The sequence below is a fragment of the Cricetulus griseus genome, chromosome 5, assembly GCF_003668045.3.
Source record: "Cricetulus griseus strain 17A/GY chromosome 5, alternate assembly CriGri-PICRH-1.0, whole genome shotgun sequence".
NCBI classification, from domain to species: Eukaryota; Metazoa; Chordata; class Mammalia; order Rodentia; family Cricetidae; genus Cricetulus; species Cricetulus griseus.
The window spans coordinates 97,112,809-97,130,209 of NC_048598.1; the positions used below are offsets into that span (position 1 = coordinate 97,112,809).

The 17,401-nt window shown below is 53.8% G+C and overlaps 1 protein-coding gene across 10 annotated transcripts in view; it reads left to right on the top strand.

The window, feature by feature from the left end:
- Ptprs (protein tyrosine phosphatase receptor type S) overlaps positions 1-11,602 on the top strand; it is a 64,073-nt gene extending 52,471 nt beyond the window's left edge. For all 10 annotated transcript variants that reach the window (XM_035445958.1, XM_027416841.2, XM_027416840.1 and 7 more), the window contains 18 exons: positions 309-562; positions 1,176-1,269; positions 1,385-1,600; positions 1,969-2,126; positions 2,404-2,415; positions 2,712-2,824; positions 4,486-4,583; positions 4,682-4,805; positions 5,110-5,285; positions 5,383-5,502; positions 6,515-6,669; positions 6,771-7,056; positions 7,438-7,616; positions 8,587-8,713; positions 8,786-8,911; positions 9,492-9,646; positions 9,734-9,869; positions 10,713-11,602. In XM_035445958.1, coding sequence (XP_035301849.1) covers positions 309-562; positions 1,176-1,269; positions 1,385-1,600; positions 1,969-2,126; positions 2,404-2,415; positions 2,712-2,824; positions 4,486-4,583; positions 4,682-4,805; positions 5,110-5,285; positions 5,383-5,502; positions 6,515-6,669; positions 6,771-7,056; positions 7,438-7,616; positions 8,587-8,713; positions 8,786-8,911; positions 9,492-9,646; positions 9,734-9,869; positions 10,713-10,781 — 2,598 coding nt within the window. In that variant the 3' untranslated portion in view covers positions 10,782-11,602. The remainder of the gene's footprint in view (positions 1-308; positions 563-1,175; positions 1,270-1,384; positions 1,601-1,968; positions 2,127-2,403; positions 2,416-2,711; positions 2,825-4,485; positions 4,584-4,681; positions 4,806-5,109; positions 5,286-5,382; positions 5,503-6,514; positions 6,670-6,770; positions 7,057-7,437; positions 7,617-8,586; positions 8,714-8,785; positions 8,912-9,491; positions 9,647-9,733; positions 9,870-10,712) is intronic.
- The last annotated feature ends 5,799 nt before the right edge of the window (positions 11,603-17,401 follow it).

Below are 17,401 nucleotides of genomic sequence, written 5' to 3' on the forward strand. Positions count from 1 at the left end.
GTGGGGTTGAGGCCCAGCCAGGCTTGGGGCTTAGCATCAGGGACTGTCTGAAACAATTGGATTGGTTCTCAGACTGGCTTCAGGGTTAGTTGAGGTTGAAGGTTGACCAGGGATCAAGGCTTAGTTAGTTGGACCTGAAGTTCAGTCTAGGACTGCGGTTCAGTCAGGATTGGGAGGATATTGATGCTCAGCCTGGGACTGGGGCTTGGTCAAGGTCAGTCATAAGGACAGGCATCCAGAGCTTGTTCTGAGCTTATCTGGGGTCCACAGGCTCTGAGACACCCCAGTTGAGCCATCCCCATCCACAGATCCAGTACAATGGGCTCACACTGGATGTGGATGGCCGTACCACCAAGAAGCTGATCACTCACCTCAAGCCACACACCTTCTATAACTTCGTGCTCACCAACCGTGGCAGCAGCCTGGGCGGCCTGCAGCAGACTGTCACCGCCAGGACCGCCTTCAACATGCTCAGTGGCAAACCTAGTGTTGCCCCCAAGCCTGACAATGACGGCTTCATCGTGGTCTACCTGCCCGACGGCCAGAGCCCTGTGACCGTGCAGTACGCCCACACTTTCCCTGTGACCCTGTTTGTTCCCTTAGCTGTCAGTCCACTGTGTGACTAAGTCAGGCCACACACTGTCTCTGTGCCTCCATATCCTCACTTACTGAGATAAGGGTCACATGAGCCTTCCCCATCAGACTGTCCCCACAAAAGCTGACCCTTTTCTGGGCAACCTTAGAACCTCTGTGAGGATTTGCTGTGCTTCCAGGTTGGTGGGGGACCTAACTAGGAGTCCCCAGTGATGAACTAGAGGTGCTGCCTGGGAGCAGGGGGAAAAAGAGTATAAGAGTATGTGGGCGCTGGGCGGTGGTGTCACACGCCTTTAATCCCAGCACTCGGGAGGCAGAGGCAGGCGGATCTCTGTGAGTTCGAGACCAACCTGGTCTACAAGAGCTAGTTCCAGGACAGCCTCCAAAGCCACAGAGAAACCCTGTCTCCAAAAAAACAAACAAACAAAAAAGAGTATGTGGGACGGAAACCTGGGCTTTGAGGGATACTCAGGAGTTTAAGAGCTAGAACACTGTGAAGTTAGCAGAAGGCAAGAACCAGGATGTGGAGTCATGGGTGTTGTGTGGGTTGGGAACGGGTGCCATTGAAGCTCCCTCCACAGGAACTACTTCATTGTGATGGTACCACTGCGAAAATCTCGTGGCGGTCAGTTCCCAATACTCCTAGGTAGTCCCGAGGACATGGATCTGGAGGAGGTGAGGCCAGTGGACACGCCCCCCACCCCCTGCCGCCGCCCCAGGCCTGCACACAGCCAGGCAGTGGTGCCTATTATCCCAGGAGCTCTGAGCTGCTGTGCTGCTGTCTCCACAGCTCATCCAGGACATCTCCCGGCTGCAGAGGCGCAGCCTGCGCCACTCTCGCCAGCTGGAGGTACCCCGGCCCTACATTGCCGCCCGCTTCTCCATCCTGCCGGCTGTGTTCCATCCTGGGAACCAGAAGCAATATGGCGGTTTTGACAACCGTGGCTTAGAGCCAGGCCACCGCTACGTCCTTTTTGTGCTTGCTGTGTTGCAGAAGAATGAGCCTGTAAGTCCTTCATGATGTCTGCCCACATCCCAGTTTGACCTTTCTACCAAACTGGAAGGAGGTGTGGAAATGGAGGCACAGAGGACCTGTGGCTTGCTCCAGTCACCCCACTAAGCTGAGGGACAAGGGGGACCTACCTCTTAGTGCGTCCCAAGTGCTCATCCTTTAGAGGGTGCTTTGAAGGATGGGTAGGAGCACAGTAGAAAAGGTATCCTATCATCCGTGTGCTCCAAAGAAGCAGAGAACCCTTGAGAGTTGCAGCAGCAGAGGGAGTCGGGAGGCATAAGACCCTCGGGGGTCAGGGCAGGGTCAGGCATCAGCTTGTGGCCAGCTCTGATGGCAGCCCCTCCCCGGCCGCTCTCCTGCAGACATTTGCAGCCAGTCCCTTCTCAGACCCCTTCCAGCTGGACAACCCGGACCCCCAGCCCATCGTGGATGGCGAGGAAGGCCTCATCTGGGTGATTGGGCCCGTGCTGGCTGTGGTCTTCATCATCTGCATTGTGATTGCCATCCTGTTGTACAAGAAGTGAGCACTGCAGCAGGGGATGGGGTGGGGCACTGCAAAGGCAAGGTGAGGGGTGTGGGGTGTGTAGCTGCTCAGGTGAGGGACTGCCACACCCTCCCCAGAGAAAGCCATGGTGAGCCTCCTCTGAGTGGGGTCCAGACATGAGTGGCAAGCCCCACTTGCCAGATACTGGGGGTCAGCGGGGTCGAAGCTACCCTAGTCATAGATGGGGCGCTGTCTAGCCTGCATGATCTCACTGGATGTTTTCTTCTCTCACCTGCATTCGGCCTTCGGACAGCAAACCCGACAGGTGAGAACTGGTCTGAGGCAGGAGGATGATGGTGGGTGGAGTTGGGTTCGTGGTAAGGGCCTAGGATCAGAGCTCAGTCCTGATTTGGGCCCCAGCTAGACTCGGGCTTCATCTGGGATTGAGGCTCCGTCTAGAATTGGCTCAGCTAGGCTGAGGATCAAGGGATCAAGGCTCCATAAAATTAGGGTTCAGTGTAAATGGCCTCTTCCCTTCCTTGAGTACATGTCCCTGAGTGTGCACACTGCTTTGGGGTGGTGCTGACACGGGGTCATCTGTCCCCCTCATTCTCCTCCAAGTAAACGCAAGGACTCTGAGCCCCGCACCAAATGCTTGCTGAACAACGCTGACCTCGCCCCCCATCACCCCAAGGACCCTGTGGAAATGCGACGCATCAACTTCCAGACGCCAGGTATGCACTGATCCTGGGGCCAGAGGTGCCTAGCGTGTGGGGTGCTGTGCCAGGGCCTCCTGCAACCCCTGAACAAGTTGGGCCCTGATCGCCAAGCGAGGCTAGTTCTGTGGCAGCCAAAAAAAGTCAAAAGAAACAAAACAGACCAGGCAGGGGGGCAGTGGTTTGTACCACTACCCCACCCCCCAGTACCATAACAGCCCTCAGGTGGGGTCAAGGGTCATCCTGGACATTTTCCACACTGGACTTGGGAGATATTCACACACCTGTCATGCCCTGAGCTTCCCCTGTGGCTGCAGACTTCGCCAGGTCCCACTATCAGCTGCGTCTCACCAAGTAGACAGCCTCATATTTAACTGACTGCCACTGCCCTGCAGTGCACTCTGGGACTTGTGTGTCACCTGTTATATGCATGCGTTCTCTCTCTCTCTCTCTCTCCCTCCCTCCCTCCCTCCCTCCCTCCCTCTCCCTCTCTGAGACCCTCTTTCTCTTTTTCTGTGTGTGTGTGTCTCTCCCTCTCTCCCTCTTTCTTTCTCTCTCTCTCTCTCTCTCTCTCTCTCTCTCTCTCTCTCTCTCTCTCTCTCTCTCTCTCTCACACACACACACACACACACACACACACACACCACACACACACACACTAGCTGCAGCCAGCAAGAGTTTTGAGTTTGAGTCTAACTGATGTCTGCTGTGTTCTTCCGATCATCCAGAGTCTCATGTCACCCTAAGGTCCAGTTCTGAACCAGCTCATAGCAGACATTCACCTTCTAGTAAGAATCCCCAGAATTTAACAGATAGCTTGCCGTCCCGAAAACTCCTGGCCCTTGGTATCCACCATCCCCCGAGTCCCTTCTCCATAGGGACCTCCTGCCAGGTCGGTGTGAGGGAGGAGGTACATGGCCAAATGAGCCTGAGTCTTTGAGATCTCAGAACTAAAGCTGAAAGAAGAGCTTTGGCCCCTTGTCGCCATGAATCCCCACAGGCAGCCACTGCCATGGTTGCCCCCTCCCCATGGTCATTTTGTTGTTTGCCATCGCTGTGGGCTCAGGCCTTAGCAGTTTCCTTGGCAACTGAGCTGTCATTTGGGTTGTCCCCATCTCTGTTCCCTGCTTCCTCTCATCTGTTTCCCCTTTGCTTTCCCTGTCCTGGTAGCTGTCCACATGTCCATTCTACACTGGCCGTTAAGACCACACACAGCTGAATGACAGGCAGCCATGAAGGAATTGAGGGTTGTCTCGGGGTCTCAACAGCTGGTGGGTGCCCACCACCCTATAGTCTCCTGGCTGATACTGTTGGAGCCTGGGGTACAGGTTGGGGTCCGATGGATTTGCACACCAAGGTGTGAGACACCTTCAGGACACATAGAAAACGGGACAGCTGGGGAGAGCCCTCACATATGCGTATAACATGCACTGCACCCGTTGGGAGGGCCTCTTGGCCCCTCTGGTCTCGGGAAGGGCAGCACCCAGGGCGCCATGTTTCTGAGCTGCACCAGCCACATCGGCTTTTTCATCTGTCACAGGGCAGCACAGGCCTCATCCTCGAGTTGGGCAGCAGGGGCACCACCCCAGTCTTATCCACCTGTCACCTCCTCTAACCACAGCCCCTGTGCCCACTGGGCCTGCACCCACTGACCCCACGACCCACTCATCTCCTGGCAGGTATGCTCAGCCACCCGCCCATCCCCATCGCAGACATGGCTGAGCACATGGAGAGACTCAAAGCCAACGACAGCCTCAAGCTCTCACAGGAGTATGAGGTGAGCTGGGTCACTGCAGGGGTCACCGCACCTGATGTCCTCAGCCCCTTGATCCAGCCCCTGACCCTGCCAAGCCTGAGCCTGCCCTTCCCCTGTAGTCTATCGACCCTGGGCAGCAGTTCACCTGGGAACATTCGAACCTGGAGGCCAACAAGCCGAAGAACCGCTACGCCAATGTCATCGCCTATGACCATTCTCGTGTCATCTTGCAGCCTCTTGAAGGTGTGGGGGGAGGCTGCACATGTGTGGTGGGCTCTGCCTGGGCACCTGGCCTGTGTCAGCCTCTGTGCTGGGTTGTCATGGTTTGGGGGAGGGGTGCTGTAGTGACGGGTGCATGGTGAACTGGAGTGACTGACGGCTACAGTGGGCCCAGTAGAGAAAGATACAGCCCCAGGTGGCTGCAGTGCCGGTGTAGCAGAGCCACAGAAGGCCATCCCCACAGTAGTCACAGAGTGTGTATTGGGTGGTCAGAGAGTGAGTTGGGCAGCCCCTACAAAGCTGTCCCTGGCACCTTGCCCGGCTGCAGGCATCATGGGTAGTGATTACATCAATGCCAACTATGTGGATGGCTACCGTCGGCAGAACGCATACATCGCCACACAGGGGCCCCTGCCCGAGACCTTTGGAGACTTCTGGCGGATGGTGTGGGAACAGCGGTCGGCCACTGTGGTCATGATGACGCGGCTGGAGGAAAAATCACGGGTGAGGTACCACAGCAGGGCGTGGCCCAGTGCCTGCCCCGGGGCTCCCAAGGTACTGGCCGGCATTCCTAACTCACCTTCCCCTCATCTTGACACAGATCAAATGTGACCAGTATTGGCCTAACCGAGGTACAGAGACTTACGGCTTCATCCAGGTCACCCTGCTGGATACCATGGAGTTGGCCACTTTCTGCGTCAGGACCTTTTCCTTACACAAGGTGTGGCCTGGGTAGGGGAAGTGTTAGGCAGGCAGGAAGATGTGTGTCCCAGGCTGACAACACTCCTGACAAGCCCACTTGAGCAATGGATAGCCCCGTTGTGAGCAGCCACAGTGGGACAAGGCCCACCCAGATCCCTGGCTTAGCAGTATGGCGCACCCTGGGCCACCACGTGCAGTGTCTGCTGTGCCAGCCATCCTTAGCTGGGTCTGTAACGTGGTCTCGCCTTCTTCTGAACTGATCAGGTTCTGCTACCCAAGAGTCCTGTCTTGATGGGGAGGAACACAGTCATCTATCTGTGCACATCTTCAATGATGGCTGCTCTTGGTGTGTAGCTGAATCTGTTCAGTCCAGCGATTCTGACATGGTGCAATCCATTGCTGTTTGTTGGGGGGAAGGTGCCTAGGGCCCACGACACTACCTGCCACACAGTTGAGTGGCCATATGGCAGGAAGGAGCCCTGTGAGCTCAGTCACACATGTAAGCTTGCTGACCTGGGCCACCCGTCACACAAGCCACAAGCGTCCTTCCACTGTGTAATGGGCGTGACTGTTGGTGCAACACGGAAAGGAATAGGCAGCCATTGTGTCATGAAAGGGGCTGCAGGAGGTCTGGGCATCCCAGGCCTGATTCAGGATGGAGCCCAGCATTGGAGGAATGAGGCGGGAAGGAGGGGGTGGGCAGGGGCGGGCAAGGGCAGGCAGGGCTGAGCTGCAGGGAGGACATGGGCTTGCTTTGACTCTGAGGGAAGGGGCAGCCGAGAGGGCCATGCTTGGGGGAGCTGCGGGCCTGGGAGCAGGATGGGTGACTCCTAGAATGAGCACAGGGCTGGTTCATTTTTAGGTGACAGAAGGAAGATATAGGAGGGGAGCAGAGTGATCCCAGGCTGTGGTCGGAGCAATGTGGGTGCAGTGGTTGACACCTTGTGTTCCTAAATCAGAGAAGTGTGGACGAAGGTGTTCTGGGGAGCATTCAGCCCACAGTGACAGGATGCTGTCCCTCTGGTCCCTAGAATGGCTCCAGTGAGAAGCGTGAGGTGCGCCATTTCCAGTTCACAGCCTGGCCAGACCACGGGGTACCTGAATACCCCACACCCTTCCTGGCATTCCTGCGCAGAGTCAAGACCTGCAACCCGCCTGACGCGGGTCCCGTCGTGGTCCACTGCAGGTGTGCACAGCGCCATCCCTTCTTGTCTCCTTGCCCAGCTTGTCCCCCTCCCATCTTTGTCTCCCCGTCCTGTGTCCTGACTGTGGTGTCTGTCCCCACAGCGCGGGCGTGGGCCGCACTGGCTGCTTCATAGTCATAGACGCCATGCTGGAGCGCATCAAGACGGAGAAGACGGTGGATGTGTATGGACACGTGACTCTCATGCGGTCTCAGCGCAACTACATGGTGCAGACGGAAGATCAGTACAGCTTCATCCATGAGGCGCTGCTGGAGGCCGTGGGCTGTGGCAACACCGAGGTCCCCGCACGCAGCCTCTACACCTACATCCAGAAGCTGGCCCAGGTGGAGCCGGGAGAGCACGTCACCGGCATGGAGCTGGAGTTCAAGGTGAGCACATGTAGACCAGGCCTGGCAGCCTGCACTTGAGCCCCGGGACCTGCGGGTGGGTGAGAGAACTGATGCCCACAAGTTGTCCTCTGACCTCCACATGTACTTTTTTGTTGTTGTTGTTGTTTTGTTTTTTGTTTTTTGAGACAGGGTTTCTCTGTGGCTTTGGAGACTGTTCTGGAACTAGCTCTTCTAGACCAGGCTGGCCTTGAACTCACAGAGATCCGCCTGCCTCTGCCTCTGCCTCCCAAGTGCTGGGATTAAAGGCATGCGCCACCAACGCCTGGCTTCCACATTTACTTAATCACTAAAATTAACATGGCGGGCTCTCCCTGTACCTCTCCCACCTTTGCCCTGACGGTCTGCCTCTTGTCCCCACAGAGGCTCGCCAGCTCCAAGGCACACACTTCACGCTTCATCACCGCCAGCCTGCCTTGCAACAAGTTTAAGAACCGCCTGGTGAACATCCTGCCATATGAGAGCTCACGAGTCTGCCTGCAGCCCATCCGTGGCGTCGAAGGCTCTGACTACATTAATGCCAGCTTCATCGATGGCTACAGGTTACTTGGCCCTGCTTCAGGGGCCTCCATCCTCAGCCTGTGCCACCTGGCTTTTATTTTCTGTTGTTTGGTTGGGGAAAGTGCATGCGTGTGTGTATTCATGTGTGTTTCATCGTGTTTAATGAACCAGGGTGTCTCACTGGTCTTAAACTTGCCAAGGATGTTTGACTGTCTGCCTTAGTTACTGTCCTATTACTGTGATGAGATGACAGGGCAACCTACAGAAGAGTTTATCCTGGGCTCAGGATTGGGGCGGGGCGGGGGAGGGGGAGTGTCAGTCTGATATCTTAGAGGCAGAAAGAGAGAACTGGGCCTCTGAACCCTCAAAGCCCACCTAAGTGACCCCTCCTGATCCTTCTCCAGTAGTTCTACCTATTTAGGGACCTGAGCCTGTGGGGCTGTTCTCACTCAGATGCCACACTGGCTGAGCTGCGACCCCCCAGAGCTGTTCAGTCACCACATCTCCAGCACCAGGGATTGAACTCGGGTCCTTATACAGCAAACTCTGCCCACCAAGCCTCCTCTGTGGCACCTTGCCTGGCCTTGTCATCAAGAGAGTTAGAACCCAAGAGTCCCCTCAGTGACACTGAGCCGAAATTAAAGTCTGATCTGGGGCTGAGAGGTGGCTCAGTAGTTAGCGCACTGGCTGCTCCTGTAGATGGCCCACCCGTCTCTGGTCTCCAGCACCCATGGCACTGCGCAAGCTGTAACTCTGGTTGCTGGGAGATCATACCCTCTCTTGGTCTCTGCATGTATACACACGTAACTTCTCAGATTATTCATATATGTGAGTTCTGGCTGGGGTCGGAAAACTACCTGCCCAGCTGAGTATCTGATGGCTTTGGAGAGTGGATGGAGGACGTGTGTCTTGCAGTGTCCCGAGGGGTTTGAATTTCACCTGGAAGCTGAGGGGCTCAGCGGGATAGGTTCGAGGCAACATGGCCCTGACCCATGCTTGCCTCACCCCCAGGCAGCAGAAAGCCTACATTGCGACACAAGGGCCGCTGGCAGAGACCACGGAGGACTTTTGGCGTGCGCTGTGGGAAAACAACTCCACAATCGTCGTAATGCTCACCAAGCTCCGAGAGATGGGCAGGGTGAGTGTGCACTAGGCCCCACAGGGAGGTCACATGCAGGCCCATGGCACTGACCTGCCCTCTGCCTCACAGGAGAAATGCCACCAGTACTGGCCGGCTGAACGCTCTGCCCGCTACCAGTACTTCGTGGTGGACCCTATGGCAGAGTACAACATGCCGCAGTACATTCTTCGTGAGTTCAAGGTCACAGATGCCCGGGTAAGTGGTGGCACTGGAGAGGCTGGGGCAGCTGGGAGGGTAAAGTACATGATGACTTGGTTTTGAATCTACAGCGCCCGGGTCGAAAGTTCAGCCCTGTGGCCCCTGAGGCAGGAGAATGGGCAAATGGGGCTTGCTGGTCACTGACCAGCCCTCGGACCATGTCAGGAGAGGGACGCATGGGGGAGGGAATACAGCCCCAACCCATGTCTGGAGAGCGTGGGTGACAGGATGGGGCCTGGAGGAAGTAGTGGCAGCCAGGCTGAGAGCCTTGAGTAGCTGAGGACAGACACTCAGGTAGAACAAAAGCCACCAAGTCCAGGGTGAGGTAGGCAGTAGCCGGGCATGTTCAGGAAAGGTCTCCAGGAGGTGGTGGGAGCAGCTTGGCACTGTTGGGAGGTATGGTGGATTTTGGTGATTACCAGCAGCTTTGGGGGTTGTGCTGTGTTGTGCTGTGTGGGCCACCGTAACATCTTGGATGTTGGATGGTGAAGTCACTCATGGCAATGATCACATTGTCCATGTGGAAGACAGTATTAGATGGTGAAAGGGGTTTGTGACCAGACTGTCCCCGTCCCAGGATGGCCAGTCCCGGACCGTTCGACAGTTCCAGTTCACGGACTGGCCAGAGCAGGGTGCACCCAAGTCAGGTGAAGGCTTTATCGACTTCATCGGCCAAGTGCACAAGACCAAGGAGCAGTTCGGTCAGGATGGGCCCATCTCGGTGCACTGCAGGTGAGCGTCACATGGGCTCAGGCAGGGGGAGGGGGAAGGGCCCGGGGAGGCCAAAGCCCATGTGACTGCACACCCCTCCCTCTGCAGTGCTGGAGTGGGCAGGACAGGAGTGTTCATCACCCTGAGCATTGTGCTGGAACGGATGCGCTACGAGGGCGTGGTGGACATTTTCCAGACGGTGAAGGTGCTTCGGACCCAGAGGCCCGCCATGGTGCAGACGGAGGTACGGGGCTATGTATGGGATGTCCTTGCATGCCAAGCCTAGGTGTCCCTCCTGCTCTCTTCACCCTGCAGGTTTGGGGTTGGCCAGATTTTTGCCTCTGGATCACAGATCTTGAATCCAGGGATATTTGTGTATAGGTGGGGAAACTGAGGCCTATACCAGGCATTTTATTGGTGGAGAGCCCCCAGCCAGGTCCCAGATCATGACACGGAGACTTAATATTAGTTATGAGTGCTTGGCCTTATTTTATATTTGTTTCTTGGAACTTAACCTGTTTCTCTTCATCTTAGTTTTGCCTTGGGCTTTTTTTTTTTTTAGATTTAGTTTATTTTATGTATATGAGTGCTCTATTTGCATGTATGACTTTATGCCAAAGAGGGTAGCAGATTCCACTGCAGATAGTTGTGGTTGCTGGGAATTGAACTCAGGACCTCTGGAAGAGCAGCCAGTGCTCTTGACTGCTAAGCCATCTCTTCAGCCCTGCCTTGTGTCTGGGTGGCTGCCTGGCTTCTGTCCCCAGGAATGTCCCTCTTTCTCCTTTGTTCTCCCCTGAACCTAGATTCTTCCTCCTACTTATTGTGTCTGCCCGCCAGCTCCACCTATCTCTCCTGCCCAGCTATTGGCCTTTCAGCTTTTCATTAGACCAGCCAGGTGCCTTAGACAGGCAAGGTGAAACAGTAACACATCTTTACATAATTAAACAAAGGCGGCAGAAACAAATGGAACACACCTTCACATAGTTAAAACAATAATCCACAACACAGGCCAAGGAACCTTGGATGAGGCTGCTTCTCCTTGGGAACCCCAGGTCGCTGGTGCCTCAGTTTCCCCTCTGCCCTACAGGACGAGTACCAGTTCTGCTTCCAGGCGGCGCTGGAATACCTGGGCAGCTTTGATCATTATGCAACATAAGCCATGGGCCCTGCCCAATGCCAGACCCTGCGCCACGTTCCCGGATGTGACCCAGGCCCCGCAGGGCATGAGGAGGCCCAGCTTCTCGGGACCAGTGCTGCTGGCCACTGCCTTCCGAACTCGGCACACTCCCTCATTCCCTTCTGATTCCGAACGAGGTTCCAGGGAGGGGGGTGGGGTGCAGAGCGAAGAGGGGTGCAGACACTGCTCCCCTGGCCGAGCTCTACGCCAGTGCTCCCCCATCTGCCTGTTGGCGACATTTTCTTTATTTCTTTTTTTTTTTATAGTGTATATTTTTTTTCCTCATTTTTTAAAGAAGAAACAAAATCGTGCCAGTCAAACTTTGAAAAACAAACAAGATCACCCTGTGCGCCTCCGTGGGAGGCTTATTTTTTCACAGCTTGTCGTGTGGTGGTTATGTGCGAGTGTGGGACTGAGCCTGAGGTGTCCCTTGTCCCTGTGAGAGTGGCACACTCTTAGTTCTTCTTTTCCCTCTTTATTTTTTTTTTAATCAATCTTCAGACATATCAGATACAGAGGGTGAAGCTGGGGGGCACTTGGGCCAGACTGCAGGGACAGGCCATCAAGGACACAGGTCAGGCCCTGGCCACCAGGAGCATCCTTGTCCACTTGTGGCCTCCGTGCCCTGAAAGGAGGGCCTGATCCCCAGGCCTGCGGGACACTTTGGGGCATCGGACCCCCTGGAGCAAGTGTAGAGCGGGTCAGCTCTGTCCGTGCCGTTTTTTGGGCAGAAGCAGCGGGCTCTGCCCCTGTATGTAGATAAACCGACTTTGTATTAAAGGAAGATTCGTCCGACCTCAGTGTGGGCTTGTCTTTGATGCTGCCTGTGGGGGAGGGGCTGACGGGGTGTGATGACCACTGAACCCAAAGAAGAGTTTGTCCTCCCGAGGTCACACAGCAGCTTAGGAAACAGCGCCTGTGCAAGTGTGAGGACCTGAGTTCAAACCCTAGCACCCACGGCAAGAGCCAGGTGGTGGTGGCGGCAAATGTTGGTCACCCCAGCACTGGGAGGAGACAGGTGTGTTCTGGGGCTCACCAGCCAGCAATTGGGACTGTGGCCGGGCTGGGTAACGAATGGTAGGGAGGACATTGAAGAAGGTAGAGTGATGGGACAGTCTGCCATTAGTGACCTGAGCTCTCAAGTGGAGGAAACAACCAAGGAAGGTGGGAAATTAAGCCTGGCCTTCTGGAATGTTCTACAGTCTGACCAACAGGCTAGGGGCCTAAAGCAACTCCTACCCAATCCTCAAAGCCCTCCAAGAAGGCATCTCTCAGGTTTCTCTTCACAGGTTGCCTGAGCCTTGAGTGCATCCCTCTGGACAGATTGAGGTGGAAGTGTCTGACCTCGGGGTGGGAGGGGTGGGGACCTCCCAGAATTCCTCACTGCCTGGGTCCTTTTCATGGCAGTGTAGTACTCCCCTCTGACTGAAGCTGGAGCTCTGAGACCCTCATACAGACCCAGGAAAAAGGGGGTGTGCACAGACAGCACCACATACTCATCTTCCAAAGCAAGATGCTCAGCAGAGCTCAGTGACCATGCCAGCACCAAGCATTTCAGACCCTGGATTTCCTTCACTAACAGCCTTATGCTATTCCCTATTGAGAGTAGGCTGGCCTTGAACTCACGACCCTCCTGCCTCTGCCTCCCCAAGTTCAGGAATTACCTGTGTGTGTCACAGTACCTGGCTAAATGCATCTTCAGATGACAGTGGGTTTACTCAGGATGGCCCTGCTCTGGATGATTATATAGCAATGAAAGAGCCAAGGGTCAGGTTACCGACCCTGCTTGTCTGCCCCCGTTTATTCTTTTCTTCCCCCAAGATGATTAATCCTTATTTTTCCTTGTGAGTGTGATGCCTGTGGACAGTTCTTTTCTGATTCTCACCATCGTCCTTTGTCGAGGTCACTTTACAAACCATAAGGAAAAGTAATGGGGGGGGGGCAATGTGCTGAGCTAAAGCTTGGAGAGGGAACCAGTTCCAGTCACAAAGCCTGTTCACTTGGCCTGAATGGATTAACCAGGTAGACGAACGGTCCTGCACTGGCTGCCCCCACCCCAGTCCCTCAGACAAAGCTGGGGCATCTGCATCCAACAAAGACAGCTATTTGCCCTCCCACCCCTGTCTGCTCACTCAGCCTGTGGCCTCCTGGACTCTGCAGAAGACCGGGAGACAGACCACAGCTGGGACAGTCCCCTCACAATGCTTCACACAACCCTCTACAACCCCACCCTGCTCCTCTGTCCTTCAAAGCCAAACCTCAGGCAGATGTGGGCCCCACTTCACAACCTGGTTGATCCATGAAGATCCTCAGTTCAAGGCCAGCCTGACACAAAATCGAGGACCGCTGAAATGTCTGGAGAGAACATAAAGGTTTGTGTGGTATTGGAATATTTTACAGCCATGAAGAAGATAAAGGCCCTGACACTTGTCCAAGTTGTTGGACCAGGTGCTGGCGAGAGACCCAGACACAAAGGCCATACTGTGGACTCCATGTCAGGAGTGTCCAGGGCTGGGATCCATAGACAGGAAGTTGGTTCTGGGAGGGCTGGAGCTGGGGTGGCATAGGGTGACAGTTCCTGGTGGTGGTGGTCACTTTTGACATAATAGAAATTTTGAGAATCAGAAGGAAAGCCTGTATGGTTCTGTGGATGTTAAAACAAAAAAACAACACTAAACCAGGCGCTGGTGGCACACACCTTTAATCTCAGCACTCCTGAGGCAGAGGCAGGCTGATCTCTGTGAGTTTGAGGCCGCCTGGTCTACAGAGTGATTTTAGGACAGTCAGGGCTACACAGAAAAACCCTGTCTCAGGAAGGAAGGGAGGAAGGAAGGAAGGAAGGAAGGAAGGAAGGAAGGAAGGAAGGAAGGAAGGAAGACCAACCAAAAAAGGACTCCTAGAAAGGCCCTCCTCTACCTGACCCTGAGGACCAGCTGCACAGAGATGCCCTTTAACAAACTTACCATTTTGTCTTGGGGGAAATGTTATACAATTAGCCCAAGTAGATGATAAACAAAGATGAATGTTCTGGAAGAAATATTTGCTTTCAATTAGAGCTGAAGACAGTGATGTGGGAAGCCTAGGGAGCAAGTTCAGGGTTATGCTCCCCCCACTAGAATCCCCCAGTGAGGGGTTGGGGGTGTGGTCAGGGTAGAGCCCTGCCTAGAATTCCCCAGTGAAGGGCTGGGGGCGTGGTCAGGGGGGTCTGGTATCAGCCTCTTCCACCCTCCTCTCTGGGGCTGGAGACCCTGCAGCCCCAGAGCACCTTTTCATTCCTTGGCCAACAGCACAAGGATGATTGGTTTTATGTAAGATTTGATTCAAATAATTAGTCCCCACATATCAGCCTCTGCAGTGAGGGAGGAGGCAGATAAATTCCTCACTTAGTCTTTTAAAAGCAATTAACTTGTCATTATTAGCTTTTAATTAGGGTGATTATGTCCTCATCAATACGAATTATTGCAGTTGTTACCAGACAGCTGTTGAGGCAGACCATATATCAGAAGTCGGTCCCCATCCCCTGCTGTCCCATGTAGGATTTAGTTACCTCTTGTCCCTTCACTGAATGCTATGCCAGTCAGCCTCCTCACTGTGACCCTGCTCACAGGATTCCAAGGCCCACAAGGGACTCCTCCTGCCTGTCCTGTAGCGTGGTGACTGTGTGTTCTGGGTCCCTTGGAGTCACTAGCAAAGGCAACTGTGGAAGTTTCCTTCACAAAAGCCCATTTCTCAGCTGTGGGGGTGCGTACCTGTCACCCCCGAATGTGGCAGGCTGAGGATCAGGAATTCCAGGCCACCCTGGGCTACATGGCAAGACTGTATCTCAAAAGGGGTTGGGGCAGGGGGCTGGTGCAGGCTGCACCTGGGTCACTGGTGACCAGCAACCTTGGGTCAGTGCTGCCCCATGTCTGGGGGGTCATGTGGGTATGGAAACGCCTCACAGACAGGCCCTGCTGATTCTAGGGCCCTTCACACCAACCATCACAAGGAAAGAAATACAACACCCCAAAATAACCACAAAAGCTGGACATTATGGCTAATTTGCCATCACTTAATGAATGATCAAAAAATTGTGGTTCGTGGTAGACTATCCGACAGCCAGAAACAAGAACCAGGCCAGAAACATGCTGGGTTGAGTCCCAGTTGTTCAGAGGGACAAAGGCCATGAATGACCCTTCTGAAGAGTCAGGAAGCACTGGTGGTGACCATGAATGTGGAGTATTCTGGGAAAAAAACATGTTCTGTTGATATTTTCTTGTGGTCAGTCAACAGCATGCATTAGTCAAACTTGTGAGGTCCAACACCAAAGCATAAGCGAGTGTGAGTGTTACAACCCTGGAGCTACAAAGGTAGCTGTCCTGACTTACCTGGGAGCCTAGAGCTGCAACATGACAGCTCTGGAGGGCTAGAAGGCAACAGGACAGCTCTGGAGGCTGGAGCCGCAACAGGACAGCTCAGGCCTGGAGAGAAAGATGTCCTAACTTGTTGGGAAGCCAGGCTACCTGAAGCTGGGGTGGAGTGGAGGATGTTCTCCCCACAGGGTATAGCAATCCTGCTCCTTGCGCCATTACTGCTGAGTTCTGCTCTGTTCCTCTAAGGGAACATCCTAGCAGAGCTGCTGCTTCAGCCTAAAATGTTACTTCTTCGGCTACAGTCTGCTAAAGGGGAAGCCCGGGCAGAAATGTAGCAATCTCCTCCCGCTCTGGCAAAACTACAGCCTTGCTCAACCTTCTGAAGGGAGCCTCCCAGCAAGCTTCTTCTGGTCTTCCAGCTCTGTTCTGCTCAGCTTTGCTCGGCCCCCCTGAGGGAATGTCCCAACAATTTCTTTTATTCTGTGCCAGCGAATGAAGATCTTCACCCAAGGCTCTTTTGAGAAAGAGATTTATTTGGGAAGGAGGAGTCCAGGAGAGTGGCTGCCTCTGCAAGAGTGGGAAAGGACAGCACAGGGGCTTGTATAGGGCTTCTTGGGGGTGGAGTTCTCCCAGGGAGAAGTTTTCTGCTCAGGAATTGGTTAGTTTAGTGGGTCAGGGGCAGAGATGGCTCTGATTTCAGGGCAAACTGTTTCTTTCACTGGTCCTTTTTAGCCTTTTGGCTCTAATTTTAGGGCCAGGGTGTATTTCTTTCACTGGCTCTGATTCTAGGGACAAAGTGTGTTTCTTTGGCACTGGTTTCAATGTCAGGGTGTTTTTCTTTGGTTCTGGGTTAGGGATAAAGTGTTTCTTTCCCTGACTCAGGTTTCAGATCCTGGGTGTGTTTCTTTCACTGGGTTCAGAGTCAGGGGGCTCAGGGATTGGTTGGTTTCATGTTTCAGTTGGCCAGGGGCAGAGTTGGTTCTGGTGTCAGGGCCAAAGTGGGTTTCTTTGACTGGCCCTTTTATCCCACAAAACTTACCAGTACTTGAAGGGGTAGGGATGCCCATCAGTTAGAATGCCACTGAAAAATTTTTTTTGTTATTGTTTTTGAGACAGGGTTTCTCTGTGTAGCTTTGGAGCCTGTCCTGGAACTTACTCTGTGGACCAGGCTGGCTTCGAACTCACAGAGATCTGCCTGCCTCTGCCACCCTTGTGCTGGGACTAAAGGCGTGTACCACCATCACCCAGCTGCCACTGAAATATTTAAAATGTGGGACAAGGGTGATTAGTGACCAAAAAAAAAAAAAAAAAAGGCAGCAGTTAAACATAAATGGAAACGTTTACAACCTTACATTGTAGGAAAAATGACTGCAGGGAACAGGTTACCTAATGGTGGATAACAAATTATCTCCAAGACTAGTGCCTCAAATTCATGTGTAGACATTATCTCAGTTTCTGAGTTTCAGGGCCAGGGGTGTGAGTGGGATTCCTAACCTCATGATTTTTTGTTTGTTTGTTTTTGTTTTTTGTTTGTTTTTGTTTTTTTTTTTTATTTTTCTAGACGGTTTCTCTGTGGCTTTCGAGGCGCTGTCCTAGACTCGCTCTTGTAGACCAGGCTGGTCTTGAACTCAGAGATTCGCCTGCCTCTGCCTCCTGAGTGCTGGGATAAAGGCGTGCACCACCAACGCCCGTTTTACTTAGGATTCCTTATCAGAGGAAGTAATTCAGAAGTAAAATCCCTACACACAATTCGGCAGTGAGGTGGCTAGGGGCGTGGCAAGGGGTGGAGCCACATTTAGAATCCCCAGTGAGGGGCTGGGGGCGTGGTCAGAGGTGGAGTCCCACCTAGAATGCCCCAGTGAGAGGCCAGAGGCGTAGTCAGGGTAAATGAATGGATAATAGAATTAAGCCCCTAATAACAAAGGATCTGTTCTTGGGGCCTAGCTGCCCTACTGCAAATATTGACTGACATAAAAAGCTAACCCTTCTCAGGGATGTCAGGCCTGGGTGTGCATTGTGCTGAGCAGTGTGGGTTTCTGGGTGCTGGATAAAAACTATAGGGCATGTCACCGGGGAAAGGGATTACTTATATTTAGCCACTTGGGGCATGTTCTACGAGGCAGATGCTTGCAAGGCCTTGCCGATCACCCCCCTGTAATCCCCACAGCCATAGGCACACACAGCCCTTGCAGCCTTCACTTACGTATATTTCAGAATGTGGTCCAGGTGCTATGAGTATGGATTCTG